A 22,049-nucleotide genomic window follows, 5' to 3' on the forward strand; every position below is an offset into this window, starting at 1 on the left:
CGACTTGTAAATTGGAATTACCACCGATACTTTAAATTCCGCTGGAAACTCACCTGTTTTCATGCATACGTTAAATATATGTGCTAGGGGCTCAGCTATGTATTTTTTAACGTACTTAATTGTTTCTGATTTAACATTGTCTATTCCTGGTGTCTTACCATTTTTTAACTGTCCTATTATTGTAATAATTTCTTCAACAGTTGTTGGTCGAAGAAACATAGATGTGTTGAGTTTTTCCTCTTTCACTGGATTTGGTCTATTTGCATTGATTTTACTTGCAAGATTCCTACCAACATCTACAAACGTATTATTAAAGAGATTGGCTATTTGTTTTGCTTCGATGACTATATCACCATCTGCATTTATCATAGTATTTATTGTGTTAGATTTTTTAGTATTACATAGTTTGTTTATAGTTGTCCACAGTTCTTTTGGGTTGTTTTTATTTTTATTTATTTGACGTTTGTAATAATTTTCTTTGGCTTCTTTGATTAAAGTGTTCGTACTGTTTCTGTACCTGTTGTATTCTATTTTGAGTTCTCGGCTTTCAGGATTATTTTTAAGTCGTTTAAACATTTCATTTTTTTTATTAACTGTTTTAATTAATGATTTAGTGATCCATTCTTTCCTCTTCATTTCTTTATTTTTTATTCTAATTTTATAAGAACTTTTATCTAAACATGACTGAAATATCTCTATAAATCTTTTTGCAGCCATTCTACCATTGTTTGCAAGGTACACTTCATCCCAGGAAGTTTCTGCTAAAAGTTTATCCAATTTAGTATTATTTATATGCGTTCTATATTTTATTTTATACTCATTTTGTCCTGCTTTTGCACTAAAGATTATTTGCAGCATTGTTGTAAAGTGATCAGTGATATTAGTTCGAATTACCAGCGGTATTATATTGTTGAGGTCACCATGCAAATTTCGTATAAAGATATGGTCGAGGCAAGTTTTTGAATTTCCTTGTACTCTAGTAGGGGCATTTATTGTTGATTGATATCCAAATTCACCAAGAATATCCAAGTACTCGTTAGATATATCAGTCAACTCTAGAATATCAATATTTATATCGCCAGCTATGATTTTAAATTCCGACGGTTCTGCGTCATTTTCACTGAGATATGTGTGAAGGTTTTCAAGGAAATTTCTAACGTTGGTAGATGGTGACCTATACAAAGCATGAACTAAAACGGAATTGTTATGGACTAGTAGTTTTAGCTTAATTGCATATGATCCATTGATTTCTATAATACTGTGAGAGTGATAAATTTTAGATTTTATAAATACTAATACGCCATCGGACTGGTTGAGAGCACCTTCATTATATATAGTAATATATCCATCCAGTGCAAAAAAGTCAATATTGGGAATATTCCAGGTTTCTGTAAAAATAATGCAGTCAAAAGTTGTGTCAATCTGTTCCATAAATATTAAAAACTCATCCATGTTTTTAGAGATACTTCTGATGTTGTTATGTACCACTTTAAGATTATGTGAAGATTCGTTAATTTGAAATATTTCGTTAATTTCTTTTGGTAAATTTAAGGTATATGTATCAATTTGATTTATTGAGAAGTCGCTTATAAAAGGGTCCTTATCAATATATTACCTAATACTTTTTTTTATATTGAATCTAAAATATTTTTTTCTTTTTTTTTACCTAATTAAATTAAAATTTACAAACAAATAGAAAAAAAAATAATCTACACAGGTTTAATATTATTGTTTGTTATTACAGACCTTGTTTTGCTTCTAATTTACAACGCTGCAGTAGTTGGTTACTGCAGAAATCCGTTTCAGCTGTTACTTTCTGGAAGAAGTGGAAGAAGTTGATTTATTTCTGTTTCTTTGGTCTTGCTGGCGAGTAAATGGTTTACCTGTATATTTCGACGACGTGGGTGTTCCGTTTGGGTTATCTCTTATGTCCGGTTTCTCCTTGTGGTTTTTTGGTACCTCTGGAATATGTTTAGTAGGTTCTTCACAGGTTTTTGCTTCAGTTGTTGGCGTAGCAGGAGCACTATTTGTAAGTCTTTCGTTATTCTCTTCTATATCTATTAAATCTTCTGCTGCATAGACTCTATTATTTACATAGAGTTTGCCTCTTTTTATGTAGCTGTTTTCTGTCTTGTCTTGTTTGGCCAGTAATAAATGTTTCCGCAATATTTTGGCTTCTATTTGTTGTTTCTTAGTTAGCACTGATGAAATAAATATACCCGGCTTTTCTTTCAATTTAAAAGAGTTCTTTAGAATTTCAACTTTCATCCAATAATTTACTAAATCTATTCTTAAAGGGCTATTTGGTTTTTTTCCCAACGTGTAAAAGTTGTTTATGTCTGATGGTTTGGTTTCAATTTCCACTAAAGACAATATATGTGCGCAAATATCTTTTACAGTAAGTTGATTTCCAGTTATATGTAGTCCGAAAATCACTATACTATTTTTGTTATTATGTCTATTCACTTGCTCGACTTCCTGTATTAACCGTTTATTCTCTTCCTCTAATTTGTAATTTTTGTTTTTTAAATCGGCAATCTCTACCATTAATCTCGTTTCTGCAGCTTCTATTGCATTCTTTATCTCGACTCTGTTTTTTTTAATTTCATTTAGCACCTCATTTAATGTCATACAGTTTTCGGTCTCTCCCATTATTTTATTAATATTATTTATTTAATTTATTTGTAGTGTGTGGTCTCCTTTATTTGTTGTGCATGTATAAGTATTATTTCTAACAAAAACTTTTTGTGAGGTACAAAAAGTTGCCTTATTTTAAGGTTTGTTGTTTGACTATTTCAATTTATAATGAAGTAAATAGAAAATTTCTGGTTATATCTCTATTGTACAAAGGATTTTTCTAGTTTTTTGTGAATCAGGCTCTTATTTGTACTTGTCGAAATGGTAATTCATATTTTTACAATTTAATTATAATCTGTACATACCCGAAAAAGGTTGTTATTTGGGAGAGACACAAGTAGCTGCTACCTTTTCAAACACTCACACACTATATATATATATATCTCATATATTCAGGACATGTATTATAATGAACTTCATTATGATACAGATTTTCATTACGAAACAGATTTTTAACCAATAGAAACGCGATATGGCATTTGCGATAAAGGTGGCACACGCTAAGTGACCAATGGCGAGTCAAATACATAGGCTTTGACAGTTGTCAATATGTAAAAAAACTAACAAACCAACTATTTAATTTTTTTGCCTTACAAAATTAATAAATTTGAATATATTTTTTGTTCTGAATGATCATAGAAAAAATCGTGTATACAACTTGCATTTAATAATCATTATGAAGCTCGTACTCCATACGAAACTCATCCCTCATACTTGCTTCATAATGACCATCATTAAATGCTTGTTGCATAATATACTATTTTATCTGTACTATATATCCTAGTGTATCGAATATGCCTAATCCAGTGATATTTTATGTTTATATTAGGACAAATTTCATTCTTAACCTCACTTCAGTCTATCAAAACAAATGGTATGTCAAAGATGGGTATGGCTGGTAGTCGGATTCAGATTCTCAGGATGACTGACTGACTCCAAAGTGTTGGGTAGAATGTTGTCATTATGAACAGTGGTTTTACACACTGACAGTGAAGAGCATTGACTGATTAGTGTCAACAATATCAGGAGCTTGGAGGAGTAAGGGCGAACCTGAAAAATGCTCATTTCAAAAACAGTATCATCTTATAACAGCATATTTTGCCCTTCATACTCCTGAAATTTCATAAGAAATAATATACCAATGTATTTATGTCAGAAACTGAACTGCATAATTGTCTACAAGAGTAAGGGCGAACCCTTACATTGGCTTTCATTGCGTTTCCGTTCAAGGTTCACCTCTTCTCCTCTGTTAACGTGCCAGTGCTTCTGTAATTCTGTAGCTTAGTAGCTTTAATTGGCGAGATACAGTGAGATACCGAAAACGAAGAAATTGTAGACGATGAAAATCAAATTGAATTAAATTCAAGCTTTATTTGTGAATTTTATTAAAAACACTAGGGATGTTTATTTTTATAGAATAAAAAGTATTAAACCTCTTTTTTTATTTCATAAAAATCTTGCAAAATCCTCTTAAGTTTTTAAGATCTACCTGAAGGATTTCCATACCGTAGGAAAAGATTAGGGTGTAATTTGCATAATAGTAGAGAAACTAAATTTGCATAAAGTTTATTATATACAGTAGACTCGCGATTATCCGAGTCTCGGTCATCCGAGCCCCTGGGTTAGCCGAGGCAAAAGTAATAACAGGTGAGTTACAATTTTCAACCTTGACGCAACATCGCTGATTCAAAATCAAAAAGAGGAATAAAGTATGCAAAATCAAAGACTTTTTTAAACAGTAATATTGATAAGGTAAATGTTTTTATCTTTTATAGACAGTACTGTATTAATTTTGTCATTAAAAATTTTGGCAAAGTTATTAATGCTTTCATAGATTGTCCTCAATTGATATCACTTTTTAGTCTTAAAGTTCCTAGTAGAAGCAACAGACAATCAGAAATCTTTTCAGTGCCATTTCACCACACTAATTTTGGTATAAATGAACCGACTACATGATTGGTTCAGAGTGCTAATAGCCTGCCAAGACAAATGGATATTTTTGACTCCAAAATTGGTTTGTTCAAAAAACAACTAAGGGGTATCTTACAATAAGTTTGTTGTAGTTCTGTATTGTTCTTACAATATGTTTGTATTATTCTGATGTGTTTATTATTTTAATAATTTATTATTGTTGAGGTGTAACTTGTAAAAGTCTTGTTGTGTGTAAAACTTGTAAATGGATGCCGTAAATAAATAAATAAATAAAAAGAATATCCACAGTTATGATTATTTACGTGTTAACCGAGTTTTTCCGTATCCCAGGTAGTCACGGTCCCAGTTACCTCGGATAATCACGAGTCTACTGTATTGTAATTTTTATTATTACTTGGCAATAAACTTTCCGCTTACAAAGGCGCCTTTTATTATTCTGTTCAACGTTTCTGAGAAAAGATTGTAGTGATGAGCCCATGTACTAATAGAACGGGACACCCACAAAAACCATATTTACAAAGTGAATGTAAGGCATAAATAAGAAGGATTATTATATTAATTTTACAAGTTAATACTTTATTATATTAATTTACTATTTTAGTTGCGAACAAGCCGTAAAATTAAAATAATAATTCCTAAGATTTACACGTTTTATTCACTTTGTAAAGATTTTTTGTCGGCATTGTAATAATACAGAGTATATACCGTATCCATTGGTAGACCGCACGCTATAGTAGAAATGCGACGATAAACCGCATAATCTAGTAGCATCACTTGTTTGCCCTTACTATTTGAACATGTTTGTAAACTTTAACTCAGTTTTTCTGAAACATCGTTTTTGCAGTTCCCCCTTACTCCTCCAAGCTCCTGATATGTTCTTTACTTTTTTTTTCCATATTGGTATCGTGCAAGTTCGGCAAAGTGACACCTGGTTTCTACGCTCAGCAACATTTTTCGCACTTTTAATTATATATTGGAAAATTATATTAGTCCTTTGCAAGTTGTGCTTTGAGGTTTTTAATGAATGAATTGGACCAAGCATGAGGCCATTCCGTTTCCACCTCGATCAGCAATAATTGATTCATCCCACATTAAACAGTTTGCCTGTTTTTCCGTTGAATCATAAATTGTATTAAAACACCAGAGTTTTAGACTGTAAAAACTTTGAGGATCAATTAGCTTTGGGCAAAGAAGACATTTTTGTAAATCTATCATTAAAACTTTTTGTCCAGGGCTATTGATGGACATCCCCTTGTCTATATGTTTCAATTTATACCATCACTTGTAATGTTTCTCACTCAGCTTCAGACGTTGACTGTCTTAGATTTATTAGAAATTCATCACATTTATTACAAGTGTCTTTTGAAGGAACAGCGAATGGTAAATTTAATTCTGTATTAGCAATGTGATTGTAAAGCCATTCTTTGTCGACTTCGTATGAAGGAGTGTTTTTCAATTCTTTGTCGACTTCGTATGAATGAATGTTTTTCAAATCTCATTCTTCCTTAAACATCCTAAACATTGTAGAAATTCGCCGTCCTTCTTACTATAATGTGATTCTTCATATGGACTGTCGATTATATGCTAATGAATCCTATCCTTTACTTCATTCTTTACTTTATTTTTAGAAGGCTGCTTTCCTCTATTGTCACATTATAAAACTCCAATTGTTTGCATTTTTTCAAGTGAACATCTAACATTAGATTGAGAAATATCGTAGTCTCTTTTCTTAAAGGGTAAAAAAATATTTCCAGTTACAATGGCTAGCTTGAGCACCTGTTCGTTCTCTTTTTCTTTTGATACACGTTTTTTTCAAGATAAGAACATAAAAACTGTTTTTTTGGATCTATGGTTGTCTCATGATTCCAAAATTGTCGGTGAATTTGTGCTCTCTAAGGCACAAACTTGCCAAATTTTAAAAAATTGTGGACTTAATGCTTGGCCTGAGTTGCATTATGTGGGACATAATACTTTTTCTTGGACTTAATATGGTTTTGCCCTTGAAAACGTATACACCATTTTGGATCTAATACATTTGAAGTGCAGAAGATACTGTTTTGCTCTAAACGAAGTGTGGACTTAATACTGTTCATACTATATATTTTGGCCAATTTCAGTCGAAACAGCGAATAAGAAACACCAGTGAATAGAGCGGAAAATTTTAAGCCCAGTGAGCTAAAAAAGTAGAAAACTGAAATTTTGGACTTAATACAGTTTTGCTCTGAGGTACGGATATATCTTTACCTTCTACAATAGTTTACAAACTTTTCATCAATTAATTCTTCAAACAGTGCAAGTGTTTGTTCCCCACATTCACTTCTGAATTTTATACAGGGTGAGTCATGAGGAACTGTACATACTCCTACCTCGTATAGAGGCCCCTATGGGGAATAACAAATGACCATTAAAAAGTGTCTGCTCCCATTGTTTAATAATATACAGGGCGTTTCGCATTTTGACAGAAATTTGTATTCGTCATAATTTTTGAACGGTCAGATCGATGTGTCTCTTATTTTGGTCAATCGTTACACTATTGCCACCTAATCAACTGATTTATTCAAACTAGAAAAAATTCTGTATAAGCTTTTTGAAAACTCTAATATGAATTTTACAAATTAGACAAATAGGAAATTAAAATACCATATTTATTTTTTTCCGCACACGATTGCTTAATTTTTTATAAAAAAATCAAATTTGATTATGAATTAAAAGTTTGGTAAAGTGAACCATAGATTTAACAAAATTAACTTTTATTACCAAAATTAATTGTTTTTTGAACAAATATTTAATTTATGTTACCACCAATCAACTGATTTATTCAAACAAGAAAAAAATCAGGCCCGGATTTAAAAAATAAGTTCGTTTTGGTCTTAGAAAAAATTTCACCCTGTATACGCTTTTTGAAAACTCTAATATGATTTTTACAAATCGACAAATAGGCAATTAAAATGGCATATTTATTTTTTTCCCCACACGATTACTTAATTTGTTATAAAAAAAATCAAATTTGACTATGAATAATTAAAAGTTTGGTAAAGTGAACCATAGATTTAAAAAAATAACTTTTATTACAAAAATGAATTTTTTTTTGAACAAATATTTAATTTATGTTATCACCCAATCAACTGATTTATTCAAACTAGAAAAAAATCAGGCCCGGATTTAAAAAATTAGTTTGTTTGGGTCTTAGAAAAAATTTCACCTTATATACGTTTTTTGAAAACTCTAATATGAATTTTACAAATAAGACAAATAGGCAATTAAAATGGCTTATTTATTTTTTCCCCACACGATTACTTATTTTTTTATTAAAAAATCAAATTTGACTATGCACAAAAAGTTTTTGCATAGATTTAAAAAAATTAACTTTTTTTACAAAATTTAATTTACAAAAACAACGTTTTTCTTAAAATTAAAAGTTTTACCATTTTTTTTTCTATAACACGTCTAGATCTAAAACTTCCCATAACACTTCTTTTGGACTCTATATAAACATAGACGTGATCAAATTGATAAATTTTAAATTTTTCCACCTAAATTTTGCGATTTACAAGTTTGCAACTTTTACAAAAAGAAGACTGAAAGTCTACAACAATTTTCATAGTCTTCACAATGGTAAGAGGTGTGTGCTGTAAAAATTTCAGAAAAAAAATATTAAAATGGAACAGAGTTGTAGCGAGTTAAACCGTGAGTTAATTTTTTTTTTTCGATTTTGACAAATTTGATTTTTTAATAAAAAATTAAGTAATCGTGTGGGGAAAAAATAAATATGCCATTTTAATTACCTACTTATCTTATTTGTAAAATTCATATTAGAGTTTTCAAAAAGCACATACAGGGTGAAATTTTTTCTAAGACCAAAACGAACTAATTTTTTAAATCCAGACCTGATTTTTCTCTAGTTTGAATAAATCAGTTGATTGGATGGTAACATAAATTACTTATTTGTGCAAAAAAAATTAATTTTTGTAATAAAAGTTAATTTTTTTAAATCTATGGTTCACTTTACCAAACTTTTAATTCATAGTGAAATTTGATTTTTTTATAAAAAATTAAGTAATCGTGTGCGGAAAAAAATAAATATGCCATTTTAATTCCCTATTTGTCTAATTTGTAAAATTCATATTAGAGTTTTCAAAAAGCGTATACAGGGTGAAATTTTTTCTAAGACCCAAACGAACTAATTTTTTTAAAGCCGGACCTGATTTTTTCTAGTTTGAATAAATTAGTTGATTAGGTGGTAATAGTGTAACGATTGGCCAAAATAAGAGACACATCGATCTGACCGTTCAAAAATTATGACGAATACAAATTTCTGTCAAAATACGAAACTCTATTATTGTATATTATTAAACAATGGGAGCAGACACTTTTTAATGGTCATTTGTTATTCCCCATAGGAGCCTCTATACGAGGTAGGAGTATGTACAGTTCCTCATGACTCACCCTGTATGATACTACCCAAAATCGTCATTTCTGTTCTGGGGGTACCCTTTAATTTATTTATCCCGTCCATAAGTGGAAGATTTGATGCGCCACTGTCGACGCATGTGCCACTGAATATTGACGGCATAGTGCTCACACATTTTCTTTTAGGTTCTACTATTTAAGTATTACCTATCCCGGTTCTGAGTATATACCGGCAATATACTAAGAATTGATATTAGCAACCTAAAGCCGGCCATTCACGATACTGTGGCGTCCTTCAATTTTTTCGAATTTGACTAATTTACAAAAATTAATTAAATTTTTATTAAATTAAATTTACAAAAATTAAAGCGGCTGGCCTGGACGACATACGAACAGAGCAAATAAAGAACTTTGGACTAAAAACCGTAGAGTGGCTCGTAAAAATGATGAATTGCTGCATCCGTACATTACAAATCCCCAAAATCTGGAGAAAAGCTAGAGTGGTAGCCCTCTTAAAACCAGGGAAGGATCCGGCGGATACAAAGAGTTTTAGACCTGTATCTCTCTTGTGTCACCTTTTCAAGGCCTTTGAAAGAATGATACTGAACCGGATCGCAGAATATGTGGATACTAAAATTATTCCAGAACAAGCAGGATTCAGGCCCGGAAAGTGCTGCTGCAGTCAAATTCTTAATCTCACCCAACATATTGAAGATGGTTTTGAACGGAAGGAAATAACAGGAGTAGCGTTCATAGACCTAACTGCCGCCTATGATACAGTTAACCATCAACGGCTACTCGCAAAACTCTACGAAACTACAAAGGATTTCCGACTAACAAGGTTAGTGAAATGTCTCCTCCACAATAGACGCTTCTACGTAACGCTCCAGTCCAAGAACAGTCGGTGGAGGGACCAAAAAAATGGGCTACCACAGGGAAGTGTCCTCGCGCCGATTCTATACAACATATACACCAACGACCAACCCAGACACCAACAAACAAGGCAATTTATTTACGCTGATGATACAGCGGTGGCAGCTCAGGGAAGAACCTTCAATGAAGTCGAAGTGAAACTGACAGATGCCCTGGGAGACTTAGCTCTATACTATGATAAAAACCATCTGAAACCCAATCCCACAAAAACCCAGGTATGTGCTTTCCACCTGAGAAACAAGCATGCCCGAAGGTCGCTGGAGGTGGAATGGCGTGGTCAGATGCTGGAACACAACAAGACGCCAAAATACCTTGGCGTCCGTCTGGATAGAACTCTGTCTTACCGATACCACTGTCAAGATGTCAAGAAGAAAGTAAGTGCCAGAAATAATATCATCCGCAAGCTAACTAATACAAAATGGGGAGCACAACCACACACTCTCCGCACTTCTGTCTTGGCATTATGTTTTTCGGCCGCGGAGTTTGGAGCACCAGTATGGGCAAACTCTGCTCACGCAAAGAACGTCGACGTGGCTCTAAATGAAACGGTCCGTATAATATCGGGTTGCCTGAAACCGACACCTATCGAAGAGGTATACCCCATTGCTGGAATTGCTCCACCACCTATCAGGAGGAAGGTCACGTCAGAGGTAGAACGGAAAAAGCAGGAGACGGACCGAAGACACCCCTTATATGACCACCAAACTCAGCCAAGCAGACTAAGATCTCGGAAAAGCTTCCTGAAAACATCAAGATCCATCCCCGAAGCGCCAGAGACGTGCCGAATACACCTATGGCAAGCGTCAGCTACCGCGACACATTTTCCTCCCTCGGAGGAAATGGCTGCTGGACACAATTTACCGTATCCGACTTGGAAAGCGCTAAACAGACTAAGAACCGGCGTTTCACGTTGTGCTAGTAACCTGAAAAAATGGGGATACCAGGAGGACGATACCTGCGACTGTGGCGCGGTTCAGACCAGCCGGCATCTACTATCATGCACAGAGATGAGAGAGACCTGCACAGAACAAGACTTAATTATAGCAAATGACATGGCCATCTATGTGGCCAACCATTGGAAATACAGAATTTAAAGTTGTTGGTGTTCCGGACACGGAAAGTAAGTAATTTACAAAAATGTTGATAGTGTGTGACCGTGCATCCAACAAAATCGTTACAATTTGACCACAGAGAAACTGGTTTCTATGCTGCAGTATTGCAGAATTGATATCATCGACGATTTTGTCGAACGACACTGCAGTATCGTGAGTGGTCGGCTTTACAGTAGATTTGACTGACTTAAAAAGTATCTTTAAGGCCATCTGTACATAATTCGCAAATATTTTACGGCCAGGACCAATATGATTGGCCAATATAATTAAAAGTGCGAAAAATGTTGCCGAGCTATGAAACCAGGTGTCGCTTTTCCGAACTTGCAGGGTCCCAATACCGTAAAACAAAACTCCGGGTCTATAAAACAATAATCAGGCCTATAGTAAGTTATGGGTGTGAAACATGGGTTGTAACACAGAAATCTTCCAATGCAGTAGACGTGTTCGAAAGAAGAATATTGCATAGGATACAGGGACCAATAAATGAAAATAACAACTGGCGAATTAGACATATAGTGCAGTAACTGAAGGTGGATATGAGCTATTACCTCCGATTTCGTTGAACCTCCATCGATTTGCATGAAAATTGCTGAGTGGTTGGAGGATATCTCAAGGAACAAAGGTGACATGGTGCCAACTTGCGCCTTTACCCTGGGGGTGGATGCCACCCCCTCTTGGGGGTGAAATTTATTTGATCAAAAATAACCCCAAAGTCGATAGAGGTACAAATTTTACTTAAAATTTGTATTACTTTGGGGTTAGTTTTGATAAAATCAAACCTTTTTAAGTTATTAAAGATCAAAGATTTTAATTTTTGGTGAGAAAAATGCATGTTTTTAACCGATTTTTCATAAATAGCTCAAAAACTATAAGTTTTTACAAAAAAGCTATTATTACCAAAATTGAAGCTAATAAAAAATGATATAAACGTCTTACTAAAAAAACCTTTTAGTTTTAACTAAAAGTGAGTTATAGGTAATTGAATGTATATTTTTTTCGGCGAGGGCCCAAATCTAAGTATTCAAGCTTAAATAACGGGAAAATGATGCATTTTATAACATAAACTTATTAAACATTTGTCAAAGTACTTAGAAATATCTATCAAATGAGCCCCCGAACAAGTTGATAGCATGAAAATTTATGCTCCAAAAATTTTTAAAAATTTATCTTTTAAAAATTGGTTGTTTTTTTTTAATTGCTCCGTTAATTTTTACGATATCAGGTTTAATTAAAAACCGTTTGAAAGTTAATTCTAAAAGCTATTAAACCACGTTGAATTTAATCTTTTAAACCCCTTAGTTTTTTTAAATAAAAGGTTAAATAGCAACGGTTGCATGGTTCTCGCACCAAAATTTAAATATAAACGTTTCTATCTCGGGTATTTTTTACCCCGTAGAAATAGTAAAACAGGTATAATATTTGATACAGAAAAAACTAAAATTTGGTTATATATCTTTCTTACGCATATTGAGTATTTTTGGAATTATGAAAAGAAAATGAAAATTACGATAATTTTAAAAATTCTGTTTTTGTTAAATTATATCTTTTTTTCAAAAATATGCATTCTAAACCGGTCAACATTTTTGAAACCATTACTTATGCTAATATAGAGAAATTTTTGTAAGGATTACTATAAATTTTAATTTTTGAAAATGGCGTGTTTTATTTTTCACTTTTTCCAAAAAAAAATCTAAAGGCTTCTCTTATTTTCATCATAACTTGCTTAATTTTGATGCTATTAACTTCTTCTGGAGGTCAGTTGATAGGTACTCTGAATTATTCTGACAAGTGCTTAGCAGGTATATTTTATAAAATGCATCGTTTTCCCGTTATTTAAGCTTGAATAGTTAGATTTGAGTACTCGTCGGAAAAATATACATTCAATGACTCATAACTCACTTATGAATTAACATTAGTTTAGTTTTTTAAGTGAGAAGTGTATTCAATTTTTTATTATCTTTAAGTTTGGTAATAATAGCTTTTTTCTACGAGCGTGCAAAAATGTCTACTTTCGCGCACGCGTTTTAGTTTATAAAGTTTTACTTTTCAGCACGCGTTTTACTTTTCCGCACGCGTGTTAATTTAAATATATTAATATGGCCTTAAAGTAATTATAATACATGCAATAAACTAATATTTAGATATTATTTACTAATTTATTTCAAATATATCTTATTGTGTTCATGTTTTAATGAAATTAACGCGAGAATTTGATGAAATAAAATAATTTTGACAAAATATTCGAAAGTCAAATCACTAGATAATAACAGTGGTTTTGAATCGTCGTCATGGAAACCAAGATCGTCGTCATGCTAACCAATTATGCTGAAAGATTGGTTTTGACAACCTTGCCAAAGAATTAATTTGTGTATGTATTTTCATAATAATTAAATGAATTGATTAAGATTTGGTCATTTTTTAAAGATTCATAGAAAAAATATTGTTCCTAACGCTTGCAGAAAGTCCCTTTTCTGCACTCGACTGCTTGCCGAACTCCCGCTTCGCGTCATTCGGCAAACTGCAGTCGCGTGCGGAAAAGTATGACTTTCTGCACTTACTATTTTATAAAAGCTTATAGTTTTTTGGTTATACGTGAAAAACAGCTTTAAAACATATTATTGATTTATATTAATAACTTTATATAACAAATTTTGCTTAGAATTTGTCCCTCTATCGATTTATGATATTATATTTTTTATTATAATAATTTTTACCCCCGAGAAGGGGTAGCATCCACCCCCAGGGTAAAAGCGCAAATTAGCATCATGTCACCTTTGTTGCTTGAGGTAACCTCTAACTCAGTGGTTCTCAATATTTTTGAGTCATGTACCACAAAATACTTTTTATTACTTTTGGTACCACCTAATTGAAATACCTATCTAGCTAGGTAATCTAATTAACTACAATAGTGGTGCTGATTGTGGCTGTTTTTGCGTTTTGTGTACCACCGCAAATAATGATATGTACCACCAGTGGTACATGTACCACATATTGAGAACCGCTGCTCTAACTACTCACCAATTTTCATGAAAATCGATGGAGGTTCAACGAAATCTAAGGTGAAAGCCTTCAGTGATTGCACTAATAATAAAGAAATCTACAAAAAATATAGCGAACAGTTGAAAGACTGATAAATTTTGTACACACTTAATGAATAAAGGAAGTGAAAAAATTCGTATATTAAAGTGTGTAAAGGTATTTTATTTTCATTAGCTAAAATCTTTCGACAAAAATGTCATCTTCGGAGCTAATGCTACAATGAAAATTAATCTAATAAGCAAAAAGATATCTAAGCACAAAAAGTTTTTTTTAACTTACGTCAATGTATAAAAAAAGAAGTACCACTACTGAGTTATGATATATTTAGATCTGATGTTTCAATTGTTTGCTGTGCAACTCCGGATGATGAAAAATTAATAAATACATGTAAAACAGCCACTTAAACAGTAGAAACACATAAAATTTCGTTCATGGTTTGGGTATTTCACCCAACGTTTACAGTTGAAGAGGAGTAGTTGACTGACAATGATTGACACTTGGATGTTGGATTTTAAATGTTTCATCTGCCCGGTGTTGACATCTGAACCGAATATAGCGAACCAACACTAGCACTAGGCTGCAGAGATTACAAGCGCAAGAAAAAGACCTGTTGGAAGACCAAAAAGAGTCAACTAGCTCTTAAGCTAACGTCTAAAGGTGAAAAATTCATGGTAATGTAATGTACATTTATAGGTTTCTAATGAAAATTTCCCACCTCTACTAGTTTGATCTCTTTTTATTTCACAAAACGTATTATGTTTTCCATCCTTTACATTATTTTGCCGCTTTTTAGCCTACTTATCACTGTATTAAATTTGTATAGGTAGATATTCAGCCGTATGATGGATGACCGAAGTTATCTTTAACGTTTGAGTTAAAGTTAAGATTACTCTCAGGTATAACTATTTAGGTAAAATTCGGTGTTATGCATTCTTCACAGTTATGAGATAGTTATTGTTTTAACGTTATATTAGAAATAACATTTGAGGAACAAAGTTTGACGTAACAAAGAGAACCTTATGTAGAAATAGTACAAGTTGGAGTGAGCGCGAGAGATCGTTCGGAACATGTTAGCATGCTACAGGATGGGTAGATGACCGTAAAAGTAAATACCCATCGTCGGTCACCGTCGATGACCGAATAGCAAACAGCTGTTCGGGTTCGGTGGTGTTTCAAACGGTAGATAAAAACAGGGTTGCCAGATTGGTGTATTTTCCCACAATTTTGGGGTAATTTGAAAGCGTCTAGGGAAATTTTTCTAAGCAGAGATTGTAGTGGGATTTTTTGGGGGCAGAAAATTATGGAGGGTTTTAAGGGGTCATGGTAAATTAAATTTGCGAATGTACATATAACTGTATATTATACTCCCATATAATCGAAGACGATAGGAACTATTAATTATTTCCAGGGCCCTCGTTGATAAGTAGTATCATTTTGGTTTGCTGTTCTCTTCATTTGACTACTAATTTATTAGTATGCGGCAAAAATTTAAATTTGGGGTATTTGAGCTTCAATTTGAGGGAATGTCAGTTTCTAAGTGAGAGATTTATAAAATATCATCTGGCAACTCTGGATAGAAAGCTCAGTAGGTACTTAAAATAAAATTTCAACTTATATCTCTCGATTTGATTTTTGTATAATTTTTAAAATTGTGTTATCCTTCTATTCTTAATTATTAAATTATTAGCTTCTAAATTCACTTGATTTCTGTCTAAAAACAAGTCAAAAGATGAACCTAACCTCACATACCCTTACATAACTACAAAGTTATCATGGTTATCTCATAACTTAAGGTTTAACGTCGCGTTATAAAGTGACAGCTGATATATCAGATAACTCAAGAACTGTTAAGAAATAACGCAAGTAGTTAAGTTAAATATGATACATCACACCAATTCGAGGATGATAACTTAACTACAGGATAACACGTTAAAGATAACTTCGGTCATCCATCACACGGCTGAATGTGTAATTCTTTTTTGTACAGAACGTCCAGAAGAACCGTACGATAATAGAAGTTTGTATGAAAAATTACAAGAACAAAAACAGAAAAAGGACCTTGAGTATGAAGAAGCACACAAATTAAGTAAGTGACTAATTCCTTTTTTTAAGAAGTTCTGTTTGTTTTGACCAACAATATTTCTTGTCATTTGCCCTGGTATTTGACTATAGATCAATGGAGTGTGGGTACTTGGAACGCTTTGATAGATCGTGTGCTGCATTTGATTTTACATTTTTCGACAATTTTTAGGTTATTTGTCTCATAGATTAATGTTGTAAATAAGTACTTGGCTCCCGGACTCTAAGTCAACGAAATAACACTCTTTTGTTGATTTGTAAAGCAATTAAACAATCATTAGGTTTTATTTTTATGTTCTAAATCACTTTCAAATTAATGAACGATAGATTAACTTTAAAACATAGTTTTGTCTACAATTTAAAACACCGATTATCGCAATCCGATTTTTGCAATTGATACGGAGAGCCGATAGTGGCTGTCTAGTTCGAGTGTTGAAGAGAGACTAAAAAAAAGTAAGATATTTTTGCCATATTAAAATGTTTTTATGGAATTCTTAATATATGTGATTGCCAGGCCAGAATATTTTTTAATATTTAGAAACATTCTATTTACCTAGACTCATTTAGATCATCGTCATCACCGGCTCGATAATTCTAGTTGAGTTTGGCTATGTTTTTTACTTCTATTATTACTCTATTTTTACTCCTATTTTGCGTAATAGGTTATTACTGCATCCATCCATTCTTGATGTTTTCTTATCCATAGAGTGTCTGGTGTTCCTGAGTGTCTCATTCTCTATTCCTCTGTTGCCACGTCTCTACAATCCTTAAAGATAGTTTGTAGTATTTCCATTCCAATACCAGGAATTTTGTTGCATCTTGCTGGTTCTGTATTCATGTCTCGCTTTCATACGTGATTATGGGAACAATTATGATTTTATGTACTGTTATTTATGCTGCTTTTGGGAGCAGCATCGTTTAGACGAGAGGCAGGAACCATTTAGATACTACATTAATCCATTTAATGTCCCTTGAAAAATGGTGCGAAGTTTGTACCGAATAAGTAACATATGCCTAAATCCTGCAATGAAGAAAAGCAAGAAGTGTTTTTAAAAGTACACAACACAGGGTGTTGTGAACTTTGAGAAAAAAACACAGTTTGTTTCGTACACCCGGTATACAATGAAAATTTACCTGTTTAGCAACAATATTATTACAGCGATATTGTTAAAGAATAAGGCTATAATATATTAAAAAAAATACTTAAATCGGACAACAGGTTTAGGAGATACGAGACATAAAAAATGACCCATTTTTTTGGGGTGCCCGTTTTCTCTGACGCGCAGTGTACTTAATATACAGAGTGGGCCAACGAAAAGAGTCCACCTCGATATTTGGCAGTATTTACTGGATTTTAAGGAAATAAAAAAGCAGGTCAATTTTTAATCTAAGGGGACACATTTTTATGGTACATACATCTGTCATTTGTCAACCCCCCTTCCACTTCCCCCACCCCTTATTTTTAAATAGGGAATAGAGGTCGTGTGCTAGCTCATTTGAAAGGTTATTCAATTCTCTATTCAGTAATGTCAACGTTAACATAATTATTTATACAGGGTGTCCAAGAAAAAATATTTTAAATAAAGTAATTGGCACAAAAAGAAGAATGTATGTAATTTATTTAATTCAAAATACATTCTACTGCTGTCACAAAACAGAAAAAATGTTTTTTGATAAATATACATTGCTTTTCGCTTAATTTCAATGTTCAAGCTGCCACCCATCTGGCTCTTGGTAGGTTGAATAATAGATTTAAGCAACAAACAATGTTTATTTATCAAATAAATATTTTTTTCTGTTTTCTGTCAGCAGTAGAATGTCTGAGTTAAATAAATTACATACATTTTTGTTTTTTTGTCAATTAATTGTATCCAAAATAATTTTTCTTGGACACCCTGTGTAAATGATTATGTCAATGTTAATATTACTGAATAGAGAATTGAATAACCTTCCAAATGAGCTAGCACACGGCCCCTATGCCCTATTTAAAAATAAGGGGTGAGGGAAGTGGAAGGGAAGGGGTTGACAAATAACAGATGTATGTACCGTAAAAATGTGTCCCCCTTAGATCAAAAATTGACCTGTTTTTTTATTTCCTTAAAATCCAATAAATACTGCCAAATATCGAGGTGGACTCTTTTCTTTGGCTCACTCTGTATAATATAAGCAGTGGGATTCCTACGGTCTCCTCCGCATCCCACATTTCGCTCGCCATCGTTTTCTATCCACCCATTCGTTTTTTTCTATAGACTGTTCCATGCCTTTCTTTCATGTTTCTGTAGGCCTTCCTCTTCTTCTTGTATTTATGGCTGTGTATCTAATTTAATGCTCTTTTTGGCCACCTTTCCTCTGACATTTTCATAATATGACCATACCATAGCAATTTCTTTGTTTCTATTTGGTCAACTGTGGAATATACACTCTTTGTTTGTCGTCTTATAAATAAACTACTTAATGTCTTATACATATATATTATAAACTATAACTATAGTTTATATTATAAACTATCTTATATACAGGTTGTCCCAAAAAGATTGGTCATAAATTATACCACACATTCTGGGGTCAAAAATAGTTCGATTGAACCTAACTTACCTTAGTACAAATGTGCTGATAAAAAAAGATACAGCTCTTTGAAGTTACAAAATGAAAATCGATTTTTTTTTCAATATATCGAAAACTGTTTTCGATAAAACTGAAAAACGAGATTTTTTATTGAAAATGGACATGTATCATTCTTATGGCAGGAACATCTTAAAACAAAATTATAGTGAAATTTGTCCACCCCATAAAAATTTTATGGGGGTTTTGTTCCTTTAAACCCCCCCCCCCCCCCCATCTTTTGTGTACGTTCCAATTAATTCATTATTGCGGCACCATTAGTTAAACACAATATTTTTAAAACTTTTTTTGTCTCTTAGTATTTTTTCGATAAGCCAGTTTTTATCGAGATGCGGCTTCTTTTTTAATATATTTACATAAAAATTGTATGGGGGTTTTGTTCCTTTAAACCCCCCGAATGTTTGTGTACGTTCCAATTAAACTATTATTGTGATACCATTAGTTAAACACAGTGTTTTTAAAACTTTTTTGCCTCTTAGTCTTTTTTTGATAAGTCACCTTTTATCGAGATGTGGCTTCTTTTTCAAAATATACCTAAAAATGTAAGTTATAAATAAATTTTCAGATTATTAACAAGTCTCTATAATCGTACTTAACCATATACAAATATGTGGTGGATTCGACAAATATTCAAAATATCTCGATAAACACTGGCTTATCGAAAAAGTACTAAGAGGCAAAAGAGTTTTAAAAATATTTAGTTTAACTAATGGTGCCACAATAATAATTTAATTGGAACGTACACAAAAGTTTGGGGGGGGGGGTTTAAGGGAACAAAACCCCCATAAAATTTGTATGGGGTGCACAAATTTTACTTTAATTTTTTTTAAGATGTTGCTGCGATAAGAATGCCACATGTCTATTTTCAATAAAAAGTCTCTAAGAGTTTTCGATATATGAAAAAAAATCGATTTTCATTTTGTAACTTCAAAGGGCTGTAACTTTTTTTGTGTGCACTATTGTATATAGGTAAGTGAGGTTCAATCAACCTATTTTTGACCCCAGAATCTGTGGTATAGTTTATGACCAATCTTTTCGGGACACCCTGTATAAACTACTTAATATGTACTAAAAATATTCGTTATAATTTTATTTTTAATTATTTTTGTTTTAGAAAATATGATAAAAGGTCTAGACGATGATGAAATAGAATTTCTAGATCTGGTGGATCGCACAAAAACTGAAGCTGATCGAAAAAAAGAACAAGAAGAGGAACAAGAACTACGAGATTACAGGAACAGGGTATCTATTTTACAAGAAAAGTCAATAGATGAAAGACTTCAAGCTGAAATTGTTGTCAACAAGACAAAGAGAGAGAAACAACCCAACTCTCAACAGAAATTACTAAAGGGTGTTGTTATAAAGAAACCTGAAAATCAGAAAAGGAAAATAGATGAGGTTGATAATAGTGAAGAAACAAATGTAAAGAAACAGAAGAACCCTGAAAATCAGAAGAAGAAAATAGATGAGGTTGATAATAGTGACGAAACAAATGTAAAGAAACAGAAGAAACCTGAAAATCAGAAGAGGAAAATAGATGAGATAGATAATAGTGAGGAAACAAATGTAAAGGAACAAGCAATTATTGATGTAGGTAAGTTATTAGGTGAAGGTTAACAAAACTTTTTTACAGGCTTTTAATGTGTATTGTGACCAAAAAGTCTTAAGTCTTATTGTGACCATAAAAATGTTACATATTCAAACAAATTTAATTTCATATCTCTAAATATATGTATATTTCATCATACAAGAAAAGTTTTAATACTGTGATTTATTTGTTAAGTCCTGTTGATATGTCATCATAAATTGCAACTGTACAAGATATCTTACAACAATACTATAATGCAGTGGTTTTCAAGGGGCGGGTAGAGACCCTGGGGGGTTGCCTTAGAGTTAAGGGGGTCGCGAAATGATTAAAAAAAATACGTTTTGTTTCGTGCTATACTCGGTGCAGAGTAAACTATTGATGCATTAGTGGAATAGCTTCCTAGCATCGCCCGATGGCTTGGTTAAGCTTTTAAGCCTTGGGTTTGTTTACAGTTTACTTTAAGGCCATCGGTACATAATTCGCAAATATTTTACGGGTATCCCTACTTTTTCTGTCTTTACACGGCAAATTACGTGTAGTAAAATTCACACTGGTATGGATATGTAAACATTACTAGAATGTCATTCTACTTGAAAATGTCATCATTAATTTAAAGAGATGGCTTTTGAATGTTCTTGGATAACTGTTATTTTTATAATTGCAAATTATTAATTCAGTTAATAAATCTGATAATTTTTTCACTGACTATGTATTCAGTGATTGTAATAATTTATATGTACAACAAAAACTAATACTCAATCGAGAAAAGAGGAAAAGTGTTAAAGTGCTTTTTTAAATTGCTTTTTACTATGGAACGCTTACAATTTTGAACATCTTTAACAACAAAATACTTGGATCACAGAATATTATCTTGATGTATTCTCTGCTTGGATCTTCCACAAATAATACACAATAAATAACTTTTTATTAAGTTCACGTCTTAAATCAATTATCAAATACACTATATATCAATATTATTTAATCAACAACTCAAAATATTCCCGATGCCATGTCAAGTATTTAAAATTGTCACTGATTGTCACTGTCTGACTGACAGTATGCTGACAATATTCTATTCGAATGAGTGCGTTGTATGACAAAGATAGATTTGGAAATATTACCACGGACATTGTGTTCATTTTTTTCGAATCCTGAAAAAACCAATAAATATTTTTGAAAAATTTAAACGCAGAATGAAAGACTATATTATTACCGAGGGCCGAAAGTCCCTTAGAATAAATAAAAAGTTTATTTTGAATGAGATATTTTAAATTAAATATCACACTAAATTTTCTCTTAGTTTTTCACCCCTATAACTTATTAAAATAAACATTATAGAAGTTCTCAGGGACTTTCGGCTCTCGCCAATAACGTAATCTTTCATTCTGCGTTTAAATTTTTCAAAAATACTTATTAGTTTTCTCAGGTTCAACAAAACAGTTCAGTCTTACAAGCCTCTTTGATAAAGGGTAGACCTAGAAGAAACGTGTCATAGGATGATAAGAGACTCGAATGAAATCAAAACGGAACCAAACATTTGAGAGCTTCGTTCGCCAATTCGGGGTATTCTTGCATACTTCTTGTTCAAAACTTATCCAGGTCTTGGGAAAAAAGTCTAGTTTTGTTTTCGCCCATTTTGAAAAAATGTGAAAACTTGAATTATCCATGTCCGTCTGTAGACACAACTCCTCCGTCAA

The 22,049-nt window shown here is 32.5% G+C and overlaps 1 protein-coding gene across 2 annotated transcripts in view; it reads left to right on the plus strand.

The window, feature by feature from the left end:
- LOC114330884 (PSME3-interacting protein) overlaps positions 1–22,049 on the plus strand; it is a 30,134-nt gene that overhangs the window by 2,578 nt on the left and 5,507 nt on the right. The window contains exons 2-3 of one of the 2 annotated variants that reach the window (XM_028280304.2): positions 16,051–16,149; positions 19,879–20,358. In XM_028280304.2, coding sequence (XP_028136105.1) covers positions 16,051–16,149; positions 19,879–20,358 — 579 coding nt within the window. The remainder of the gene's footprint in view (positions 1–16,050; positions 16,150–19,878; positions 20,359–22,049) is intronic. The other variant, XM_028280305.2, reaches the window with a different exon arrangement.

This window comes from Diabrotica virgifera, chromosome 2 (assembly GCF_917563875.1).
Source record: "Diabrotica virgifera virgifera chromosome 2, PGI_DIABVI_V3a".
NCBI lineage: Eukaryota > Metazoa > Arthropoda > Insecta > Coleoptera > Chrysomelidae > Diabrotica > Diabrotica virgifera.